At 43.9% G+C, this 23,003-nt stretch overlaps 1 protein-coding gene across 2 annotated transcripts in view; it reads right to left on the bottom strand.

Moving 5' to 3' along the window:
• Positions 1 to 17,375: 17,375 nt before the first annotated feature.
• The window catches only part of TAF4B (TATA-box binding protein associated factor 4b), a 135,810-nt gene continuing 130,182 nt past the window's right edge, over positions 17,376 to 23,003 (bottom strand). For both annotated transcript variants that reach the window (XM_008261165.4, XM_002713611.5), the window contains one exon: positions 17,376 to 19,213. In XM_008261165.4, the coding sequence (XP_008259387.1) occupies positions 19,046 to 19,213 (168 nt within the window). In that variant the 3' untranslated portion in view covers positions 17,376 to 19,045. The remainder of the gene's footprint in view (positions 19,214 to 23,003) is intronic.

Here is a 23,003-nt window from a genome sequence, read left to right on the forward strand (position 1 = left end):
GTGTGAGAGAGAGAGACAGAGAGAAAGGTCTCCCTTTTTGCCGTTGGTTCACCCTCCAATGGCTGCTGCTGCCGGCGTGCTGCGGCCGGCTCATCTCGCTGATCGGAAGCCAGGAGCCAGGTGCTTCTCCTGGCGCTGATCCGAAGCCAGGAGCCAGGTGCTTCTCCTGGTCTCCCATGCGGGTGCAGGGCCCAAGCACTTGGGCCATCCTCTACTGCACTCCCAGGCCATAGCAGAGAGCTGGCCTGGAAGAGGGGCAACTGGGACAGAATCCGGCACCCCAACCGGGACTAGAACCCGGTGTGCAAGGCGGAGGATTAGCCTATTGAGCCATGGCGCCAGCCCCTTTTTTTTTTTTTTTTTTTTAAAGAAAGGAAATTTTGGTGAGGCCCATTGATGGAGGCCAGGAGCTGGGGTAGTTTTTGTGTGACACAGCAAAGATGAATGACATCGAGGCACAAGGGAACCTGCTGTTGTGGCTTCCCCAAGGTGAACTAAAAGTGTCCTGTGTTCAGTTTCCACCTAACCCCTCTGAGATGGCACCCAGAGGAGCATGTCTTCACTCCAAGGGTGGCCTGAGCAACAGTCAGAGGACAAGTGCCAGACTGTTGCCTGGCTGGTTTGGCTACTGCTGACTTCCAGAATTTCCATTCCAGAAGGGCAAAAAAAAAAAAAAAAAAAAAAAGACAGTAAAATCTCTAATTATGCCTTCTGTAGGCACTTCCCTCCCGCAGGCTCAAGCTACCTGGCAGGCAGCTAAGAGACTCCCCAGGTGCCGAGTGCCCAGGGAGGGGCCCTGCTGGCATGGAGCCTTCTCATCTAGCCAGGGCTTGCAGCTCCTCCCCCTGTCTTCAAACTTCTAGCCTAACATGGGTTTTCCCCAAGTGACGCTTGCTACAAAGGGTCATTTGTGGACCCCTAACCAATACCACCAGTCAGCTGAACCCCAAGGGACTGACCAACCCAAAGCTGTGTCCCCACCCAACTCTACCCCCCCAGATCTCTTCAAGGAAAGGAGAGGCTGGGGGTGCTATGGAAGAGCCCTAGTAAGAAGCTCCAGGGTCTGATAAAGCAATGGCTCAGCAAAGCCTCCCTTCAAATGCTGGCTCAGGGAGCAGAGCAATGACACACCCATTGACTGATCCTTCAGTGGTGGTACCTGGTAGGCAGGAAGGGTCACCAAGAGATGCCTTAGCAACCCATAAAGGCCAAATCAGTGGATGAAAGTAGGCGGGCAAAGTGGAAGTTAGATGAAAGCTGGAAGCACTGATAACTTACACTCAAATAGACATTATCTTTCACAGTACATGAGTACACTATGCAGAGTCAAGTGAGTTTGGGATACCTGGTCTGTGCAAGACCATGGGAGGCATCTGACAAGACAGTCTAGTTAACACCTGTACTCCTTAGTTTATACAAGCTGTCACTCTGCGCTTTGTACCAGACACACCCCAGTTTTAGTAGACCAACAAGTTCTCAAACAAGACGTGTCATGGCACCTTGCTCTTTGCCTGTAAAACCTTCTGGATCAGTCTAAGGAACCCTTATGGATCCTTCAATTCTCCTTGTAAAAGTGCCCTGGTCCCTGTCTCCTACAGAGTAGGTCCTCTGCCTGTGCCCTGCACTCCATCACAGCAGTCAGCACATTGCACGTAGCTCTGCAGTGACAAAGTGCATCTCACCAACTTGGTTCCATCACAGTACTTGGAGTATAGTGAAAAGTAATAAAATTTAAGAAAGTATTGCTAACCTTACACCATTTGATAAATAGACATTCTTTTTCAAAAAGACAAGGAAAATGAACTTAAAGGCAGAAGGTAAAATAAACACGTTGAGGCATAGAACATCAGCAAATCTCTCCTCGTGCTTGGTTCATTTCTTACCCAGACCACGTGGTGTGCTGATCACTACTTCCCAATAGGTCTCCCAGTGGCTTCCAGAGGCATCTGTCTCCCTTATCTAGGAATCCATCATATGATATGCAACTCTGATACATAGTAGGCACCAAATATATATATACGTGTGTGTGTGTGTGTGTGTGTGTGTATAGGATGCATGACAAACCAGTCAACGGATGAAATCCAGAAAGCAAGAGCAGCTGTAATACACATAGACTGAAAGTGGTACCATGAATTGAAATACATCCAATTTGGGGTCAGTGTTGTGCATAGCAGGTTAAACCTCACCTTCGATGCTGTAGTCCCAAATCAGAGCACTTGTTTGATTCCCAGCTGTTCTGTTTCTGATCCAGCTCCCTGCCAATGCACCTGGGAATGCAGCAGAGGATGGCCCATATGTTTGGGTCTCTGTCACCCATATAGGAGATCTGGATGGAGTTCTAGGCTCCTGGCTTTGGCCTGGCCCAGCCCCAGATGTTGTGGCCATTTGAGGAGTGAACCAGTGGATAAGGGATTCTCTCTCTCTTTCTGCCTTTCAAAGTAAATAAAATAAATCTTAAAAAAAAAAAAGAAATATATCCAATTTACAAACAAATACCTCATAGATCTAGGAAGAAGCACCAGCAGCAAGCTCTATCATTGAGAAAAAGGGGTTGATATTTTACCGGACAGCCCAAGCTAATGCCCAGAGGTCAGGCTCTCAGTTAGCTCCACCCACTCTCCGCCACAGGAGAAAACACTATTTGCCTGGAGATCGAGCCAAACTTGCTGTTCCCGTGGGCTCCAGCTTGGTTTACAGCCAGTCATTTAGAGACTGTTAAGTGAGGTGCCTGAATCAGAATCTCTAATATCAACTGATGATTCAAATAGAAAACTCAGCAGAGAAAACCCTCACTATGGTAATGGCACAATTTTTCAGAATCATATCAAGTTAAGAAATTCCTAAGTAGCTCTTTCATATAGATAGACCTAAAATGTTCCAGTTATTACTCTCAGTGCTACTACTGATTATAATTTTTGTTATCATACTGTCTCGTTTAGAAGAAAAACCTGTGTGGGCCAATGGCATTCTGATGGGAATCAAAATGGAAATTCAAAATATTGAAGAAGTGGAGGATTTGTTTACAAACGGGGTAGACTTTAATCATCTCTTTTCTAGCAGAGTAAGACCAGATCAAGTACACTGCGGAAGTGAGCTCCTCTAACGGAAAAAATGCTGGTGCCTGTCTTTGGTGGACAATTCTTCTAACTTTCCAGTGCCCATTCCACCAACCCCTTTACATGCAGTTACTGTATGAGTGCAGTTAACTCACCCATTGCTTTAAGTTTAAGTCCAGTTCTTAACATTCCTCTGGCTCAGAGACTGACTTGCATTGTCAGGTTGCATATGAAAACACTTTTTTTAATATTACCAGTGTTCCTAGAAATTATAAATGCATTCTAGTGTTATATCCTCAGGCAAACTAGCTAATCTCTCTGGGCTTCAACTTCTTGTTCTGAAATCTGACTCCATGGCTAACGTTCAGTTCAGCTTTAAAATCCTGAGCCTGGATCTGATCTGACCCACAGGGGTAGGTGTAACCAAACCTAATATACAGAAATGTCCATATTACTAAACATCAGAGAGGGGATTTGGTGGTGCAGAACTTCTCAAATTCATAGTGCATGTAACAATCCACCTACAGGTGGATCCTACTAAATTGCAGATTCTGACCAAGCAGCTTTGAGGTTCTGCATTTCCTTTTATAAAATTATTTTTAATTAATGTATTTTATTTGAAAGGAGAGAGAGAGAGAGAGATCTCCTATTCAATGGTTCATTCCCCAGAGGCCTGCAACAGTTGGGCCAGGACAAAGCCAGGAGCCAGGAACTCTGTCCAGATCTCTCATGTGGGTGGCAAAGACCCAACTACTTGAACCATCACTGCTGACTCCCAGAATGGAATTGGAAGCAGGCTCTCCAGACTCAAACCCAGGCACTCAAAAAATGGAATGCAGGTATCCCAAGCAGCAACTTAACCATGGCACCAAACACCCACCTTCTGCATTTCTGACAAAGTGCACAGGGATGGCCATGCTCCATGGACCACACTTTGAGTAAGAGGCCTGCTATGCTAAAACCTCTCTCAAAAAAAAATCGCCAAGGATGTTTCCCTGCCTCTGATCTGCCTTGCCTTATACCCATGACATTGCCACACCGGCCAAGCTGTCCACAAGAACCAGCACCAGAGCACTCCAAAGCAGCCATCTCTGTGCTGGCAAGGTGCCTATGAGATAGTTTAGCACAAAAGCACTGTTCAAAAGGAAGAGCCTTTAATAGAACAGGCCACTTCCTCTCTCTTTTAGGAGGTTTGAATATGACACACAGAGAACTGTGCCGAAGTGCAACCTGGGGAAGAGGAAGTCACAGCAGACAGAACACAGGCAGTGGCAGGAAGACTCACATAGAAGCAGAGACAGAGAGACTGAGGCACCAGACTACAAAGTCCTCTGACACCACATGGATAACACGCAGGGGTGGTGGAGCTTGTGCTCTGGGGGAATGGCTTTTTCCTTCTCATTTCAAGATGGTTGTATTCTGTCTTTCCCTGTATTAGAATGCAGCCAAGAGAACTGATTCGAGTCTCAGCTGCATTACTTTCTCTGGGACTTCTGGTGTTGCATCTTTTCTTGACAAAGCTCTTTGGATTAGCACTTCTATGTGGAATAAATGTATGATCTGGTCACAGTGTGGAGAATTTCCTTAAGTATGGTCAACATGTTCTGGACCGGCGCTGTGGTATAGTAGGCTAAGCCTCACCTGCAGCATGCACATCCCATATGGGCACCAGTTGGAGTCCTGGCTGTTCCACTTCCAATCCAGCTCCCTGCTGATGGCCCAGGAAAACAGTAGAACAAGGACCAAGTGCTTGGGCCCCTGCACCTGCATGGGAGACCGAAAGAAGCTCCTGGCTCCCGGCTTCGGATCAACGTAGCTCCAGCCATTGTGGCCATTTGGGGAGTGAACCAACGGACCGAAGATCCCTCTCCCTCTCTCTCTCTCTCTCTGCCTCTCAAATAAATAAATCTTTAAAAAAAAAAACCTGGGGCCAGCGCCGTGGCACAGTAGGTTAATTCTCTGCCTGTGGTGCCAGCATCCCAAATGGGCACCAATTCTAGTCCTAGCTGCTCCTCTTTCAATCCAGCTCTCTGCTGTGGCCTGGGAAACCAGTAGAAGATGGCCCACATGCTTGGGCCCCTGTACCCACATGGGAGACTAGGAAGAAGCACTGGCTCCTGGCTTGGATCGGCACAGCGCCAGCTGTTGCGGCCATGTGGGTGGTGAAGCAGCAGATGGAAGACCTTTCTCTGTCTCTCCCTCTCACTGTCTGTAACTCTACCTCTCAAATAAATAAATAAAATCTTAAAAAAAAAAAAAAACCTGCCAACATGTGAGTAGTACTCAAAATAGCAAAAGGCTTCTGAAGACATTCACTTGAACATCCTACTGTAAACACCTGAAATACCTCATCTTAACCACATCAGAGATACTTCTCAGGACAGAACCACCTACTAGGAACCTCTGGGCTGGCCCTGAAGTGGAAGTAAAGGGAGAGAAGGTAAGTGCCAGGGTCTTGACAGATCTCAAGATTCCCAGTTTCTTTTGTAAGGGAGACACAAATCAGCCTCTTCACTTGTTATCCACCATAAGATTTTCACTACTACTGAAGTCAGATAGAAAACAGAAGAGCTATCAGGAATATAAAATGTATATTAGTAGCTTTTATGGTAGGTTGAATAATGACCTCCTAAAATACACGTCCACCTGGAACCTTAGAATGTGGTCTTATTATAGATGGGTTCTTTGCAGTTGTAATTCGTTAAAGCACAAGGTAAGATTAAATTGGGTTAGGGAGGGCCCTAAATTCAATGACTGGCATCCTCAAAAGAAGGGAAGACAGACACCAAGAAGACCCTGTGAAGAGAGAGGCAGAGGTGGAATTCTGTGGCTACAGCCAGGAAGATTACTCCGCTGGAATCATGAGGAATGCCCACTGGCACCCTGATTTTGGACTTCTGGCCTGTAGAACTGAGAAAGAATAAACATTTGTCTTGAGCCACCCAGATTGTGCTAATTTATTATGGCTGCCCTGGGAAACCCAGTTAGATATGGATCAGTAACAGGGCTTATATACTTTTTTTTTTTTTTTTTTTTGACAGGCAGAGTTAGACAGTGAGAGAGAGAGACAGAAAGAAAGGTCCTTCCATTGGTTCACACCCCAAATGGCCGCTGCAGCTGGTGTGCTGCACCGATCCGAAGCCAGGAGCCAGGTGCTTCCTCCTGGTCTCCCATGCGGGTGCAGGGCCCAAGCATTTGGGCCATCCTCCACTGCCTTCCCGGGCCACAGCAGAGATGGACTGGAGGAGGAGCAACTGAGACAGAATCCAGTGCCCCAACCGGGACTAGAACCTGGGGTGCTGGCGCTGCAGGCGGAGGATTAGCCAAGTGAGCCGCGGCGCCGGCCAGGGCTTATATACTTTTAAAAATTTATTCAATTCTTACTGGAGTGGCTGAGAAGCAGATAGAAAGAACTCCCATGCTGGTTCATATCCCAGATGCCTACAAGGGCTGGGGCTGAGTAGGGTTGAAGCTGGGAGCTAGGAACACAATCCAGGTCTCCCAGGCAGGTGGCATCACTTCCTGAACTGCCACTGCTGCCTCCTGAGGTCTGCTTTAGCAGGAAGTTGGAATCAGGGGCCAGAGCTGATAATCAAACCCAGGTACCCCAGTATGAGAGGTGGACATATTAACTGCTAGGCTAAATGCCCACTCATTTGTATTATTTTTCACTCAGGGTTGGCCTAGCACTACACACAATTTTTATATATATATATATATATATATATATATATATGCACAGAGGTATATATATATATAGGCAGAGGTGTGAAAAAGACATGCTATACCATTTCTTCAGGTGTCTTCCTCCCCTTGGCATTTGAAGCAACCATGCTTACTTTTCAGTTAAAATTAGAGGTGCCCAGTGAGATATTCACATCACCTCAGAGACCCCCCCTGCACCGCCCCAGCTCAACTTTATGCTTCTGTACAGGGAATCGGGGACCAGAGATGTAAGATTTCATCAAGAAGCCAAAAAGCAAGTGCTTCCCTTCCCTCATCTTCAGGCAAAGCCTCCATTAATATTCATATTATAAACAGAAAATGTTACCAGTCCTGCAGCCTATCCTCCAGGGTTACACTTCTATGCTAACTTTGAATCTGCTCAATAATTTGCATAGAATTAGGGCAAATTGTCTTCTGTCTTATCATGCAGAGGACCATTCTAAGAAAGTGATGAGACCAAAAGGATGCTTCCACTTCACCCCCTGCACAAATTAAACACTGTTCTAGAGATATCCATATGCCATTTGAGGAAATGAGAAATGTGGCCTCCACATCACTTTGAGGGACAGAATTCAAAAGTGATGTCTTATTCACTTTCCTAGTCTCATTTCCCCCTAACCTCTCCAATGGTATATAGGCAAGGACACAGTGTTGCATCAAAAACATCTACAGAGTTAGCACAGACAGAAAGGTTGAAAGGAAAGGAACCAAAATACTAAGTGTTGTGTGCTTGCATTTTCCTTGCACTTTCATTTTCTAAATTTTCTGCCTGATACCATACTGCTCTTATAAACAAGGGGAAATCTGTGAGAGATGTAAAAGGCTTACAGATAAGCTTTCTCCTACAATGTCTTTGAACTACAATTCTAAGTAATTTACCTGGACAACAAAAGTGAAGAACTTGACTGTATATTCTGTTATACTTGTTGGACTTGGAACATTGTAAATATATCCATTGTCCCCCTCTGACATTTCCAAAATCACCCATCTACCATTTCTCCACACAACGCTCATCATCAGCCAAAGTAAATATTTTCTTCCCTAAACATATTTTTCCTTCTTTGCCTCTCAATCTTCTGACTTAGGTGACCCTATAACTGGAAAAATCATACTCATTCTTTTTTCAAAGCTGAGTATTTCATTTAAAGGTAATATTGTTTTTCTAAGAACTCCATGAAACATACTATTTGCACCACTTTGTAAAACTAAAAAAAAAAATTTTTTCTCATCTACTTGAAATGCAGAGCACTATATAGAAAGAGGCAAGAGAAACAGAGAATGAAATTTTCCACCTGTTGGTTCACTTCCCACATGCCAGCAATAGTCAGTGCTGGGCCAGGCTGAAGCGAAGAACCTGGGTCTCCCACGTGGATGACAGACATCCAGGTACTTAACTGCTGTGTCTCAGGGTGTATTAGCAGGAAGGTGGATTGGAAGTGGAGTACAAACAAGTACTCTGATGAGGGCTGGGGGGTCGCCAGTAGTGGCTTAGCCTGTTGCACCATAATTTCCACCCAACACTACTTCTTGCAACACAGTATAATCTATTTTAGGTTAGTGTGTTTACATATGTATTCCACCTGACAAGAGAGACCTTTCCAGGACATAAACTACGTCTTGTACATATTTATTTCCTACAGTGGTCTATGTACAGAAAATTCTTTCAAGTTTACTAAATGAGTATTTGGGGAATCAGGCATCCCATCAGGGAGCACTTTGAGAAATGCCAAATTTAGGGGGTGGAATTGTGGTACAGGGGGTAAAGCCACTGGCTGCAATGCAAGTATCCCATATTCGAGTGTGGGTTTGAGTCCCATCTGCCTTCACTTCTGATCCAGCTCCCTGCTAATGCTCCTGGGAAAGTAGCAGATGATGGCCCTTCCACATGGGAGACCCAAATGGGGGTTTTAGGCTCCTGGCTTTGGCCTTACCCATCCCTGGCCATTGCAGTTGGGAAATGAATCAGCAGATGGAACATTTTTCTCTTTGTTATTCCTTCTTTAAATAAATAAATAAATCTTAAAGAGAGATAAGAAATGTCAAATTTAGATTATCCCTATTCTGACCCATTTGTTAATTTCAAGTGAAGAATAAACATCTTACAGAAGAGGTGGGATGATCCTAAATTTAGCTTGGTTTCCAGAATACTAGCATTTCATGGTGGGAGGATGCTGTTAGTGAAACTTGATAATTACAATCGAAACACTCAATGTGTCCCTATGTGACTTTTCTTCTTGCTGGCCATCCCCCTTGGACTCGCTCTTTCTCTTGTTGACTTTCCTGATGCAGCTTTGGGAGAGGAACCCTGCTGACATGTCCACATGTGACTGGATTCTTTTAGTGAAACAGTAAAGTTTACAAAATAGTAGGCAAGCCTTGATTACATCCTCAAGGAAAACAAAACACGTTTTCCTAAAGATCGCAGCAAGATTCTACCCGGACTCCTGGCCTGGAACAAAGTATAAACCAAGTTAAGAATGAGATTGTGAACAGGACCTATCAGTACACTGTCACATGCCAAGTGATGGGGGGGGGCAGTCATTGTTTATGCAGTATATACCAACTGTGTCTGGAAGATATCCAAAGATATCTATGGTCAAATTGGGTAATGTGGGGTGGGGGGAAGGGACCAGTGGGCCTCTGGGAGATCTCAGGGCAAGGTAATTAGTTTGGTGTGCCCTTTGATATTTGATTTTTCACCATATATATCTAAGATGTTTTCAATTAACAATTAGAAGTAAGGGCATGGCTTGCTTACTGCTTCCAACTCGACAGGAAACTTATTAGGCAAAGCCACAAACCTACGGGTTACTGTTAAATGGCCCCACTGTATTATCATACCTTTCTAACCTCTCTCTCACCTACTCACTCCCATTGCAATACATAAGAATTTTGCATGATTTTAGATTATATTTAAATATGACACTAAGGCTGATGCAGTTAGTCAGTAACTGTCATCAACATAATATGGTGCTAGAAGTGGGCAGGAAGTAGAACAGCCATTACTAATATATATATATATAGTATTATATATTAATATATATAATAAACTATAATATATAGTTTATTACATGTGATACACTGCTCTAAGTGGTTTGCATATGCATAGGATAGTTCATTACATTCTCACAACCATCTCACGGGTAAGGTATTATTGTTTACAGATGAGCAAAGGCACCGAGAAGTTGCCGAGGGTCATACCAGGTAAGAGGTAGGACGGACGTGGGAAACCAGGGTGCGCTCTTGCTCACAGGCAATTGTCTCAACACCACCTACAACAAAAGAATTTAGAAAGACCCCAAACTGACATTATTATTTTAAATAATAAATTATAATAATAAAAACAATAAAAAATAAATTTACCAACAAAGTTGTCTTAAAATGAGTTGTTTGGAATATTTTTTCTTTTTTTTTTTCTTTTTACTAATTGGAATGAATGAGAACTCTTTCTTTTTTTTTTTTCTTTTTTTTTTTTTTTTTTTTTGGACAGGCAGAGTTAGACAGAGAGAGACAGAGAGAAAGGTCTTCCTTGTGTTGGTTCACCCTCCAAATGGCCACCACGGCTGGCGTGCTGCGCCGATCTGAAGCCAGGAGCCAGGTGCTTCCTCCTGGTCTCCCATGCGGGTGAAGGGCCCAAGCACTGGGGCCATCCTCCACTGCCTTCCCAGGCCACAGCAGAGAGCTGTACTGGAAGAGGAGCAACCGGGACAGAACCGGTGTCCCAACCTGGACTAGAACCTGGGGTGCCGGCACCGCAGGCAGAGGATTAGCCTAAGTGAGCCACAGCGCTGGCCTGGAATATTTTCTTCCCAGGAATACATGTATTTAACATGTGAAGGTCTACACAGACTCTGGTCCGGTTGCTATTAACGTATCTATTTCTTTTACCACTAGTGTTCAGGTGTATGTTGGCAAACACTTTATAGGCTCCTTGTGTGCACAGCACAGCCTCACAATATTTCCTGAAGCAAAAGTATGATCAAGGCCGGCGCCACGGCTCACTAGGCTAATCCTCCGCCTTGTGGCGCCGGCACAAGGGGTTCTAGTCCCGGTCAGGGCGCCAGATTCTGTCCCGGTTGCCCCTCTTCCAGGCCAGCTCTCTGCTGTGGCCAGGGAGTGCAGTGGAGGATGACCCAAGTGCTTGGGCCCTGCACCCCATGGGAGACCAGGAGAAGCACCTGGCTCCTGGCTTCGGATCGGCGCGATGCGCTGGCCGCAGCACACCAGCCGTGGCGGCCATTGGAGGGTGAACCAACAGCAAAGGAAGACCTTTCTCTCTGTCTCTCTCTCACTGTCCACTCTGCCTGTCAATAAATAAATAAATGAATACAAAATAAAAAAAAGTATGATCAAAATATTCTGCTGAGGACCAATTTTCAACTGTGAAACAACTGCAATGAAAAAGCCAATACACCAGCACAATACAACTGAAAACATCAGGGAGCGCTAAAAAGTGAGCTGTGAACCACGCCCACAGGACACTTCAGAGGGGCACGTGAGTGTTTGAAAACAATGCTAAAAACAAATTAAAAATTGACTGCTAGCTATTAGCAAAGAGGAAGTAACAAATGCTAGTGAGGATGTGGAGAAAGGGGAGCTGGTAAACAACACTGCTGGGAATGTAAATTCACAACTACTATGGAAAACACTATGGAGATTTCTTTAAAAAATAGAAATCAATATTTCTTTAGAAACAGAACTGCCAGGGGCTGCTGTTGTGGTGTAGCTGGTAAAGCTGCCGCCTGCAGTACCAGCATCTCATATGGGAACCAGTTCAAGTCCTGACTGCTCCACTTCCAATCCAGCTCTGGTGTAGCTCTGATGTAGCTCTGCTGTAGCCTGGGAAAGCAGTACAAGATGGCCCTAGTCCTTGGCCCCCGCCCCCACATGGGAGACCCAGAAGAAACTCCTGGCTCCTGGCTTGGGATAGGCACTGCTCCGGCCGTTGTGGAGTGAACTAGTGGATGGAAAGACCTCTGTTTCTCTGCCTCTCCTCTGTGTAACTCTTTCAAGTAAATAAATATTTCTTAAAAAAAAAAAAAGAAATAGAACTTCCATATGACCTAGTAACCCCAGTACCGGGTATAAATGCAAAGGATATGAAATTACTGCTATCAAAGAGTTACCTGCTCAACCATGTGTATTGCAGCACTGTTCACAATAGCCAAAATAGGGAATCAATTGAGGTATCCATCTTCAGATGAATAAAGAAAATGTGGTATGTATGCATACACACACGCACACACAATTTGACTACCATTCACCTATACAAAATGAATGAAATCCTGTCATTTGCAGCAAAATGGACAGAACGGGAGGACATCATGTTAAGTGAAATAAGCCAGACACAGAAAGAACAAATACTACCTGTTCTCCCGCATATGTGGAAGCTAAAAACAAAACCAACTCAATCTGAATACAGAATGGTGATTCCCAAAGGCCGGGAGGGATGGAAGGAAGAGATTGAGTTTGGATTAAAAAAAAAAAGAGGAAGCCAGGTGTGGCTTATTAATTGTGACAAATATATTAATATGAGATGTTAACAGTAGGGGAAGCTGGGTGTGGGGTATATGGGAACTTTGTACTACAGATTTTTTGTTTTGTAAATTTAATACTATTTTGAAATAGTGTATTTTTAACACATCGCCCATTAGGTCATGTGCAAACATGCAACATACTGTATTTTTATCTCCTGCAGGATCACTGAGTCTCACTGAAGACAAAGTTTTATAAACACTTATTTGGTTCATTATACAACTAGGCAAGGAGAGAGTCCCACCTATTCAGCCTGAGATCTGTTCAATATTTTCCTAAAGAACATGCATCAGTGTTGCTGTGTTCTGTTGCAATTGTGACACACTAGTACAAATGGTTTTACTTCTAACAGTTTTGCCAAGGTTCTAATAACTTTACTTCAAATGTAGGTCTCTTTTTATTTTTTAGACTTTTTAATTTGAAGGTAGAGTTAGGGAGAAAGGAAGAAAGAGATCTTCCATCTGCTAGTTCACTCCTCAAATGGCCACAATGGTCAGGGTGGGCCATCCGAAGCCAGGAGTTTCTTCCTAAACCCCCACTCACATGAGTGGCAGCAGTCCAAGCACTTGGGTCATCTTTTGCTGCTTTTCCCAGGTCATTAGGAGAGAGTTGGATTGGAAGTGGAGCAGTTGAGACTTCAACTGTTGCCCACATGAGATACCAGCACTATATCTTAAGGTGGAGGATTAATGTGCTGTACTACAAATGTAGGTATTACAGAGAGCAGGCCTTGTGGTGCAACAGGTTAAGTTGCCACTTTGGGTCACTGGCTCTTCCTATCAGAATGCCTGCTTTGAGGGAAGCAGTGTTGAGGCACAGGATGACTGAAATGCCAGCATCCTTGAGTGCCAGTTCAATGTCCAGGCTGCTCCACTTCTAATCCAGTTCCCTGCTGAAGCACCTGGGAAAGCAGTGGGGGATGACCCAAGTACTTAGGCCCCTGCCACTGCTATGGGAGATCTGAATGGAGTTCCAGGATCCTGGATTCCGCCTGGCTCAACCCTGGTCATTGTGGCCATTTGGGGAGTGAACCAATGGATGGAAGATCTTTCTCTCTGTGTAACTCTGCCTTTCAAATAAATAACATTTTAAATCAAAATCAGGCTGGCATAGCGGCTCACTTGGCTGGTCCTCTGCCTGCAGCGCCGGCACACCGGGTTCTAGTCCCGGTTGCTCCTCTTCCAGTCCAGCTCTCCGCTGTGGCCCAGGAAGGCAGTGGATGGCCCAACTGCTTGGGCCCTGCACCCGCATGGGAGACCGGGAGGAGGCACCTGGCTCCTGGCTTCAGATCGGCACAGTGCGCCGGCCGCGGCAGCCATTTGGAGGCTGAGCCAACGGAAAAGGAGGACCTTTCTCTAAATCTGCCTGTCAAAAATAAATAAATAAATAAATAAATAAATAAAAAATCAAAGGCTGATTTGAGTCCCAGCTGTTCCACTTCTGATTCAGCTGCCTGCTAATGCATCTTGGAAGGCAGCAGATGATGGTCCACGTCTTTGAGCACCTGTAACCCATGCAGATTAGCTACATGGAGTTTTCAGGCCCCTAGTTTCAGCCTGGCCCAGCTATGGCATAGTCAGCAATTGGGGGAGTAAACCAGTAGGTGGAAGATCTCTCTGTTTTTGACTGCCATTCTTCCTTGCAAGCCAAGCAGATGAAAATAAATAAATGTGCCTAGGAAAGCAGCAGAGGATGAGCCAAGTATTAGAGACCCTATCACCCAGTAGATCAAGATGGGGTTTCTGGCTTTGGCCTGGCCTAGCCATGGCCATTGTGGCTATTTGGGAAGTGAACCAGTGGATGGAAGATCTATCTCTCTGTCACTCTGCCTTTCAAATAAACAAATCTCAAACAAACAAACAAAAAAAAGTAAATGGATGTGCATTTAGCTTGATGGTTAAGATGCCTGTGTCCCACAATGGAAGGTGTGGGTTCAATTCCCAGTGCCTGACTTCAGCTTCTTTGTAATGCAGACTCCAGGAAGCAGCAAGTAATTGGGTTCCTACCACCCACATGGGAGACCTGGATGGCATTCCCAACTTCCAGCTTCAGCTCCAAGCCACCCTTGGCCCAGTGTGGCCACTGATGACATGTAGAGTGATAACTATCGGCTGGCGCCACGGCTCACTAGGCTAATCCTCTGCCTTGCGGTGCCAGCACACCGGGTTCTAGTCCCGGTCGGGGCGCCGGATTCTGTCCCGGTTGCCCCTCTTTCAGGCCAGCTCTCTGCTGTGGCCAGTGAGTGCAGTGGAGGATGGCCCAAGTGCTTGGGCCCTGCACCCGCATGGGAGACCAGGAGAAGCACCTGGCTCCTGCCATCGGATCAGCGCAGTGCGCCGGCCGCAGCGCGCTGGCCGCGGCAGCCACTGGAGGGTGAACCAACAGCAAAGGAAGACCTTTCTCTGTCTCTCTCTCACTGTCCACTCTGTCAAATAAATAAATAAATAATAAATAAAACTCATAAAAAAGAGTGATAACTATCTTTCCCTCTCTCTGTGGCTCCCGGGGAAAAATTTAAAAGTTGCAACAGACAGGTCTGGGCCAGGCTGAAGCCAAGAACTCCACCCTGTCTCCCACATGGGTGGCAAAAGCCCAGGAACCTGGGCCATCTTCTGCTATCTTCCCAAGCATGTCAGCAGGAAGCAGGACTGGAAGCAGAGCAGCTGGGACTTGAATTTATGCTCTAGGGATGCTGGCATCTGCAAGCTGTGGCTTAACCCAGTGCAGCACAACACCAGCCCGAAATCAAAGAATTTTAACTAAAATATACCTCAATAAAATTGCTTTTAAAATAGTAAATAGATGAAGAATTTCTGGTACTTTCTAATGTTAGGGTTCGTTCATCACCCAAGATAAATATTCATGTTGTAGACACAGGGTCACAAAATGCAACCCCTAAAGGAATCCAGTAAGGAAAGGTAAACTTATATTCTATCTGTGAAGTAGACAGTGCTGGCTGCTCCAGTGGATTGGTAGCACACATGCCTAGTAATTTCAGATCTAATTTTCCAAAGGAAATAGAAATATATATTCTTGTGAATTAAAACATTGGGAAAACTGTGTGATTCAAAAAGAATGCATCTGAAGATCAAATCCCCCTACCCCCCAATCATTCGGCATACTGAGCAGAATACCTTGTACACTCTTATTTGTTCTTGTGTGTAAGATATGCTTTACAACAAGAAGTTTTAGAATGTGTATTAAAAATTCATTTTGAGGGGCTGGTGCCGTGGCTGACTTGGTTAATCCTCAGCCCGGGGCGCCAACATCCCATATGGGCGCCAGATTCTAGTCCCAGTTGCTCCTCTTCCAGTCCAGCTCTCTGCTGTGGCCAGGGAGTGCAGTGGAGGATGGCCCAAGTGCTTGGACTCTGCACCCACATGGGAGACCAGGAGGAAGCACCTGGCTCCTGGCTTCGGATCGGCGTAACTCTGGCTGTAGCGGCCATTTTGGGGGGTGAACCAATGGAAGGAAGACCTTTCTGTCTGTCTCTCTCGTTGTCTATAACTCTACCTGTCAAATACATTTTTTAAAAAATAACAAAAAAATTGGCCGGCGCCGCGGCTCACTAGGCTAATCCTCCGCCTTGCGGCGCCGGCACACCGGGTTCTAGTCCCGGTCGGGGCGCCGGATTCTGTCCCGGTTGCTCCTCTTCCAGGCCAGCTCTCTGCTGTGGCCAGTGAGTGCAGTGGAGGATGGCCCAAGTACTTGGGCCCTGCACCCCATGGGAGACCAGGATAGGTACCTGGCTCCTGCCAGCGGATCAGCGCGGTGCACCGGCCACGGAGACAATTGGAGGGTGAACCAACGGCAAAAGGAAGACCTTTCTCTCTGTCTCTCTCACTGTCTGTGGGGAGCAACTGGGAGCAACTCGGACTAGACTAAGTTACTGGAATTAAGACTTATTCTATGCATCTGCTCTCCCACAATATTGCGCTGGGAGAGGAGGAAACAGCTTCTACACAGCTGCCTCCAGTTCAACCAATAAACTGTAGGACCTGCTCCTGATTGGAGGAGAGCAGCGTACTCGGCGTGTGGGTAGCAGAGTTGGGATTGGTGGAAGAGGACTATAAAGGAGGAGAGAGACAACATGCACCAAAGAACATCTATCTGAAGGAACACCTGTGCAGCCCCAGAGAGAGCCGGCCGGCGGTGTGCCGCTCCCCCGCGGAAGTGGGGAAAGTGGCCAGGGGGAACCGCCCTTCCACGGAGGTGGAAGGGACGGTAGCCAACCCGGAAAGAACCAGCAGCAAACCCAGGGAGGGCCGAGCAGACAAAAGAACAGCGCAGGGTCCTGTGTCGTTCCTCCACGAAGAGGGGGAGCGACATAATGGTGCTGTGACTCGGATATGAAGCCTAGGCAGGGTCTAGTGTCGTTCCTCTGCGAAGAGGGGGAGCGACAACTGTCCACTCTGCCTGTCAAATAAAATTAAAAAAATAAATAAATCAAAATTAAAAAATTTTAAAAAATAAAAAAATTCATTTTGAGGGGGCTGGTGTTATGGCATAGAGGGTTAGGTTAGGCTGTAGCCTGCGATGCCAGCATTCCACATGGGTGCCAGGTCATGAACCAGCTGCCCCCACTTCCAATTCAGCTCTCTGCTAACATGCCTGGGAAAGCAGTGGAAAATGGCACAAATGTTTGGTCCCCTGTCACCCATGTGGGGGACTGAGATGAAGCTCCTGGCTGCAGCCTGGCTAGGCCAGGCCATTGAGGCCACCTGGGAAGTAACCAGTGGACAAAAGATCCTCTCTGCCCCTGTCTCTTCTCTCTCTCTCTGCAACTCTTTCAAATAAATAAATAAATCTTAAAAAAATACATTTTGAAAAAGAATGTTAGTAAGCAAATCTTGATAGGCCAAGAAAAGATTTTTGTCGTGAATATGCTTAGCTTTCTTCATGAGTCAAATAGCATGGGAATTTACTGTTTCAAACAAAGGGACAGAGCAAGTACTCACACCCCACAGAAAACAACAACTGAAGCAAAGAAAGAGTCAGTGTCCAGCACATTCAAGCACTTGAGAGACTACTTAATGACACAGTTTTCAAAGGCAGTAATTGGGCAGTTATTCTTATAATAAAATAATTATTTTAATGAAGTATTTGAAATAATTTTAAACATCTGATCAATAAGATTATGCACAAATATGAGAGTATGCTGTACTTTACAAAAAATAAAGCGAAGCATTTAAATTTAAATATACAAAACAACATAAGTATAGATCTCTTCTTAAAGTATTCTTTTAACATATACATAATTTATAGCATTTTACATAACTTGCTGAAACAACAAATGTGGCCAATTTAAAACTTACTATGGTGTAGAATACAGCCATAACAAACCTGACTGGAAGAACAGGATGAAAAGTAACATACTTGAGGTGTTTTCTCCCCTGAATTCTTTTCCTAAGAAGCACAGCATTTCCCATTTTTTTAACCCTGCTCGGAGGACTTAATCTTTCTTTCTGTATGTGATTCTAACTACAGCTATTATTTTTTACCAGTTACATTCTGCATAGGTGGAACTGAAAAAAGAAAAACAAGGAAAGAAAAGAGGGTTTGCTTTGCACATCTTCCTCAGATGTATGATATGTTCCTCTCATTTACAGTGAACATTCCCCAGCAGTGAGATGTTGTACAGTACCTTTTAAGAACAGAATCCAAAATGCAGTCATATCATTTAAAATTAAGTCATTAATTAGGATTTCTTTTAAATGCACTAAGATGTTTAAAATTTAGGGTAACTAAAAGATTTTCCAAAAGAACAAAACCATAGAAAACCATCCTGCATGGGATTTAAAAAATACAAAACAAAAAATGCCTACTTCTTTTTGAAATTCTATAGTTTGCATCCACATTTTCCTTTTTTGGTTGGGCTGCGATGTTTTTCTTCCAAAAACAACAACAACAAAATGGAATAGCTGTTTTGGAGTTCCAGTTCCACCCCTGCCCCCTTAGGCATATGCGGCAAGCTTCCTGTTTTATGACTCCATTTTCATTTTCCCCTCACCGGTTTGAACTCAGTGCCCCATCATTCCTTCCAATACTTTCCATGTTTTCTATATTTCAATGAGGTATATCAACAGCTTCAATTTTAAGGTTTCCCTGACAAGGATGTCCCCTCACTTGGTATGAGGAGCAGCACATGGTGAGATGAACCAGAGAATTAGCAATCACCAGCACAAACTACTCCCATTTGTCTCATTTTGACAACACTGGGACTTAGCCAACCAAAGTCACCACGGGCTCTACTCTCTGGTGTCACTTTCAACTACAGCAGGTGACTGTCCTAGTTACCTAAGCAACTTCTGACTCCAACCCGGAAAACCTAACACTTTGGGATAGGCTCAGTATAAGATTAGATACATTTTTCTTGGTAAGTAATGATATATTACAGAAAGACATCTTATTTATTACAGTTTGACAAATGAAGCAGGTAGTAACAAACAGGGCCTTAGCTTACTGTAATTAAACACATAGGTAGACAGATACCTACTTCTGTGTAACCTCTGTTTCACAGCTGATTTTCAGAAAAGAAAGCTAAGTTCTAGTCTGTAAGAACCACATGGGATGTATAAGTAAGACTTAATAAGAGCCTATAATTGTAAACAATGGTCTTCCATATTGGTGATTATTTTTCAGAAATGAGAATTTCAGGATAATGCAACAATGCTCGTTACATCTTCTTTGGCAGTAAACAGCAAAGATCTGGATGGAGAGTGGAGTGGTCACTTCAGAAGGGCCAGGTATAGAGCTCGGGAATACTTCATCTCCCTTTCCTGTTCCATACAAAATATCAAGTCCCTGAGGCAGATTCTTGTGATTCTCGGACGAAGCAACTGTTTGGTGGCTGTCAGGCTGGATGTCCCAGAAGCAAGAAGGTTGTCTTTTAAGCCCTAAACGAGGCAAGGGGAGAAAGTGAGAGAAAGAGAAGCAATTTAAAATAAGCAATCTTTCATAAATGGACAGCCTGTCAATGCTAGCATGTAAGAAGAGCCTACCTCTGGTCACTGGGTCAGGTACTTAGATCTTATGATGATGAAGACTCAACTCCACCCTCTGTCTCAAATGGCTACTACAGCTTGTTTAATTCTTAAGTCTGTTACTTGGTTGCTGACAAGAGCCTCTGAATTGATTTCTCCACTTCCACATTCCACTTTGCTCCATTCTTTCCTGTATGTTGGAGGCCAGACTTTCCTCTTTAAAGGTATCACACAAAATTTTTCAAAGTGATGGATATGTTTGTCATTTTGATTATGGTGATCATTTCCCAGAGGTATATGTATTCATGAAAATATAACAAATTGTACATTTTAAAGGTGTGCAGTCTTTTGTTTATCAATAAAAACAGAAATCTTGCATTATTCAGATGCTACCACATGATTCCAAAATCTTCAATTGTCAGAGTGTCCACTTGAGCAATTATTAAATGCTGAGAACCATGTTAAGCACTTTTCACACATTATTTTTCTATCATACAATGTGATAGCAAATTATGTGAGTGCTGTCCTCTTTTACCAAATAAGAAAATGGAATCTAGATAGGTTTAGCAATCTGTTCAAAGTCACATTAAAGGTTGTTAAACTGCTACTTGATTTCTCTAATTTGATCTAAAGTGAGCATTCTTAATCACTATGCTATACAATCTACCGTATTAGGTACCAACTCAATACCCTGGTTTCTCTGCTTAGTTCCCATTGTTCCTTTATAAAGCAACTTAATTCCAGCTACAGAGTTCCTCTGCCAATAGGCAGAGTCGAGCAAAGGGGCCATGTAGGCCAGTCTACTCTCAGGTGTTAAGATGCATTTCAGATTTGCCTACCTGCCTCCCACCTACTAAGGAATTCTTTCTGAGGCAATCACCTCACCCTGTAGGACAGTAATTTTCATATGCTTCCATCAACACACAGCTACCAGATCAAAGGTTTTCTGAGAACAGTGGCTATTGTTTATGACCCCTCTAAAGCTTAGCAACGTAAACAGAACAACATAGATTATCAATAGTATTTTCTGAATTCTGTTTAAAACAAAACCAGTGTGAATTTTAAATGTCATTAAAAAAATGAATGAAACCCAAGACTCCCATATAAAGACAGTTTTAAAAACATCAGTATGTCTACACCTGTTATTTTAAAAATGAAATTAGAAGTGTAAAACACAGAATTCCCAAAGGATAATTTTGTAAAAATGAAACCCTATATTCTTACTTTGATTTTACTATAGTTTCAAAAGCCATCTCAATAGGGTAGCAACTTCCCTTTATCCATCCAAAAGACATAATAAATGACATTTACCTACACAGGAAGAAAATCTTCTAGTTCTGCAAATTTTAATTACTCCTTCCACATTTTGGGCTGCTTGCTTTAATGAAGCAGAGGGAAATCCTTTAAGTTCTCCAAAACAACTGGGTCAAAAACAGTCAATTTGGGGCAGGTGGTTGGCCCAGCGGTTAAGTTGCTGCTTGAGATACCCATATCCCATATTGGAGTGGCCTGGTTCAAGTACTGGCAAGTTTGCTTCCTGCTAATGCACACCCTTGGAAGCAGCAGATAATGACTCAGGTGCTTGGGTCACTGCCATCCATGTGAGAAACCAAGATGGACTTCTGGGCTTCCTGGCTTTGGCCTGCCCCAGTCCTGATTATAGCAGGCATTTGGGGAGTGAACCCAAAGATTAGAAGATCTCTCTCTCTCTCTCTGCCTTTTAAATGCAATGGGGAAAAAACAGTCAACTTAATTCCAAGCATGCTCACAGCATGATGTGGGAAGTACTTTATCTGATGATCAAACAAAATTTCTTTAAAGAATACTATCCAGTTCTGGAAGTATATGCTATCACAATATTTCTTTTTTAATTAATTAATTAATTAATTTGAGAGACAGAGCCACAGACAGAGAAAGGGAGAGACAGAGGTTTGCCATCTGCTGGTCTACTCCCTAAATGGCCACAATAGCCAGAGCTGGGCCAATCCAAAGCCAGGATCCAGGAAGCTCCTCAGAGTCTCCCATGTTGGTGCAGGAGCCCAAGCACTTGGACTAGCCTCCACTGCTCTCCCAGGCCATTAGCAGAGAGATGGACCAGAAGAGGAAAAGCCAGGACATAAACTGGCACCTCATATGCAATGCTGGTGCTGCAGGCAGAGGCTTAACCTACTATGCCACAGCACTGGCCCTCATAATCATATCTCTACACTCATGAGGCTATTTGTACACAAGTAATCATGTAGCAAATTTTGGAAAGTCCACATTCTACAAGAAGGAAAGACAGATTGCTCTTGGCTGCTTATCCTGGGGTACAGCCAGTCTCTTATCCCTTCTACACAATTCTTGGTAATGAATTCAACTCGCATAAATATAGGTGTCAGCCTCTGTACCTTCTTTCTGCTGAACACAGCAGCTAAGCCCTAGCCTGTCACTCTTCTTTGCAGCATCACCACTCTGAGATGATGTAACTCAGATGTCACCTTAGCTACTGTAAATTATTACCATCACAATATTTTAAAAAGAATTGCTTAGAATGGGCCCACTAATTCAGCTTTAAGAAATGGAATAAAAAATACACATTGGGAATAAAGTTAATAATATGGTAATATGCGCCATTGGCCATGAGTGGCAATTTTGTGTCTATAAGAGTTATTTGTTTATTTTTTTTTTTATTTTATTTTTTTTTAGTTTTTTTAAGTTATTTGTTTAAAACTACAGTATATTCAATGAAACATTTTCTTTAGCTATAAAATAGACATATTATGCTAAAGCTGAATCTGTATACATCTGCAAATGTTTCCCGTCAAGAGTGTGCCTAACATCATTAGTTCAGGATTTTATATGAATTTTTTAATTAAGTGGCTGGCTGGATACTATGTTTTGACAATTCTACTTCAATGTAAATGCCCAGAAATCTGTCACATGTTCATCAAAAGACATGTAGAAGAATGTTCAGCATTTTATTCACAATAGCCCTAAATTCAATGCCCTTAACAGTAAATTGCAGAGGTTAGCATTCTGGCTATAGCAGGTAAAACCACTGCCTGCAACACTGGCATCTCTTCTGGGCACCAGTTTGAGTCCCAGCTGCTCCACTTCCGATCCAGATCCCTGCTAATGGCCTTGGTCCAAGTGTTTAAGACCCTGCCACCCATGTGGGAGACCCAGATGAAGCTCCTTGCTCTTGGCTTTGGCCTGGCCCAGGTGCTGGCCATTGCGGCCATTTGGGGAACCAGTGGATGGAAGATATTCTCTCTCTCTCTCCCCCCTCCCTCTTTTCCCTCCTCCCTCCCTATTAACTGACTTTCAAAATAAATAAATAAATCTTTGAAATGGCTCAGACACAAAGGAATACACATTTCTATCAACTTCCAAAACAGACAAAACCAAAAAACAACAGTGAGTCTCCTATGGGCCAATGAGAAGTGATTAGGAGGGGAACCAAGGCTCTTTGGAGTTCTGATGATTTTCCCACCCTGATTTGCCTATGTCTCCACAGCAGTACCCCTGCTGTGAAGTCAGTGAACTTATTACAATTCATGTACTTTGTGCATCAATGTTATTCCTCAATAAAAAATTAAATAACTAACAACAACAAATCTTGTCTTGATAGGAAATTGGAAGGGAGCAAAAGGAGAAAAAGGAAAGAAAACAAGGCAAAATTGTTAAACAGAAAAAAATTAAAGAGACTGTCATCTGAGTA

Source organism: Oryctolagus cuniculus, chromosome 10 (genome assembly GCF_964237555.1).
Source record: "Oryctolagus cuniculus chromosome 10, mOryCun1.1, whole genome shotgun sequence".
Taxonomy (NCBI): Eukaryota; Metazoa; Chordata; class Mammalia; order Lagomorpha; family Leporidae; genus Oryctolagus; species Oryctolagus cuniculus.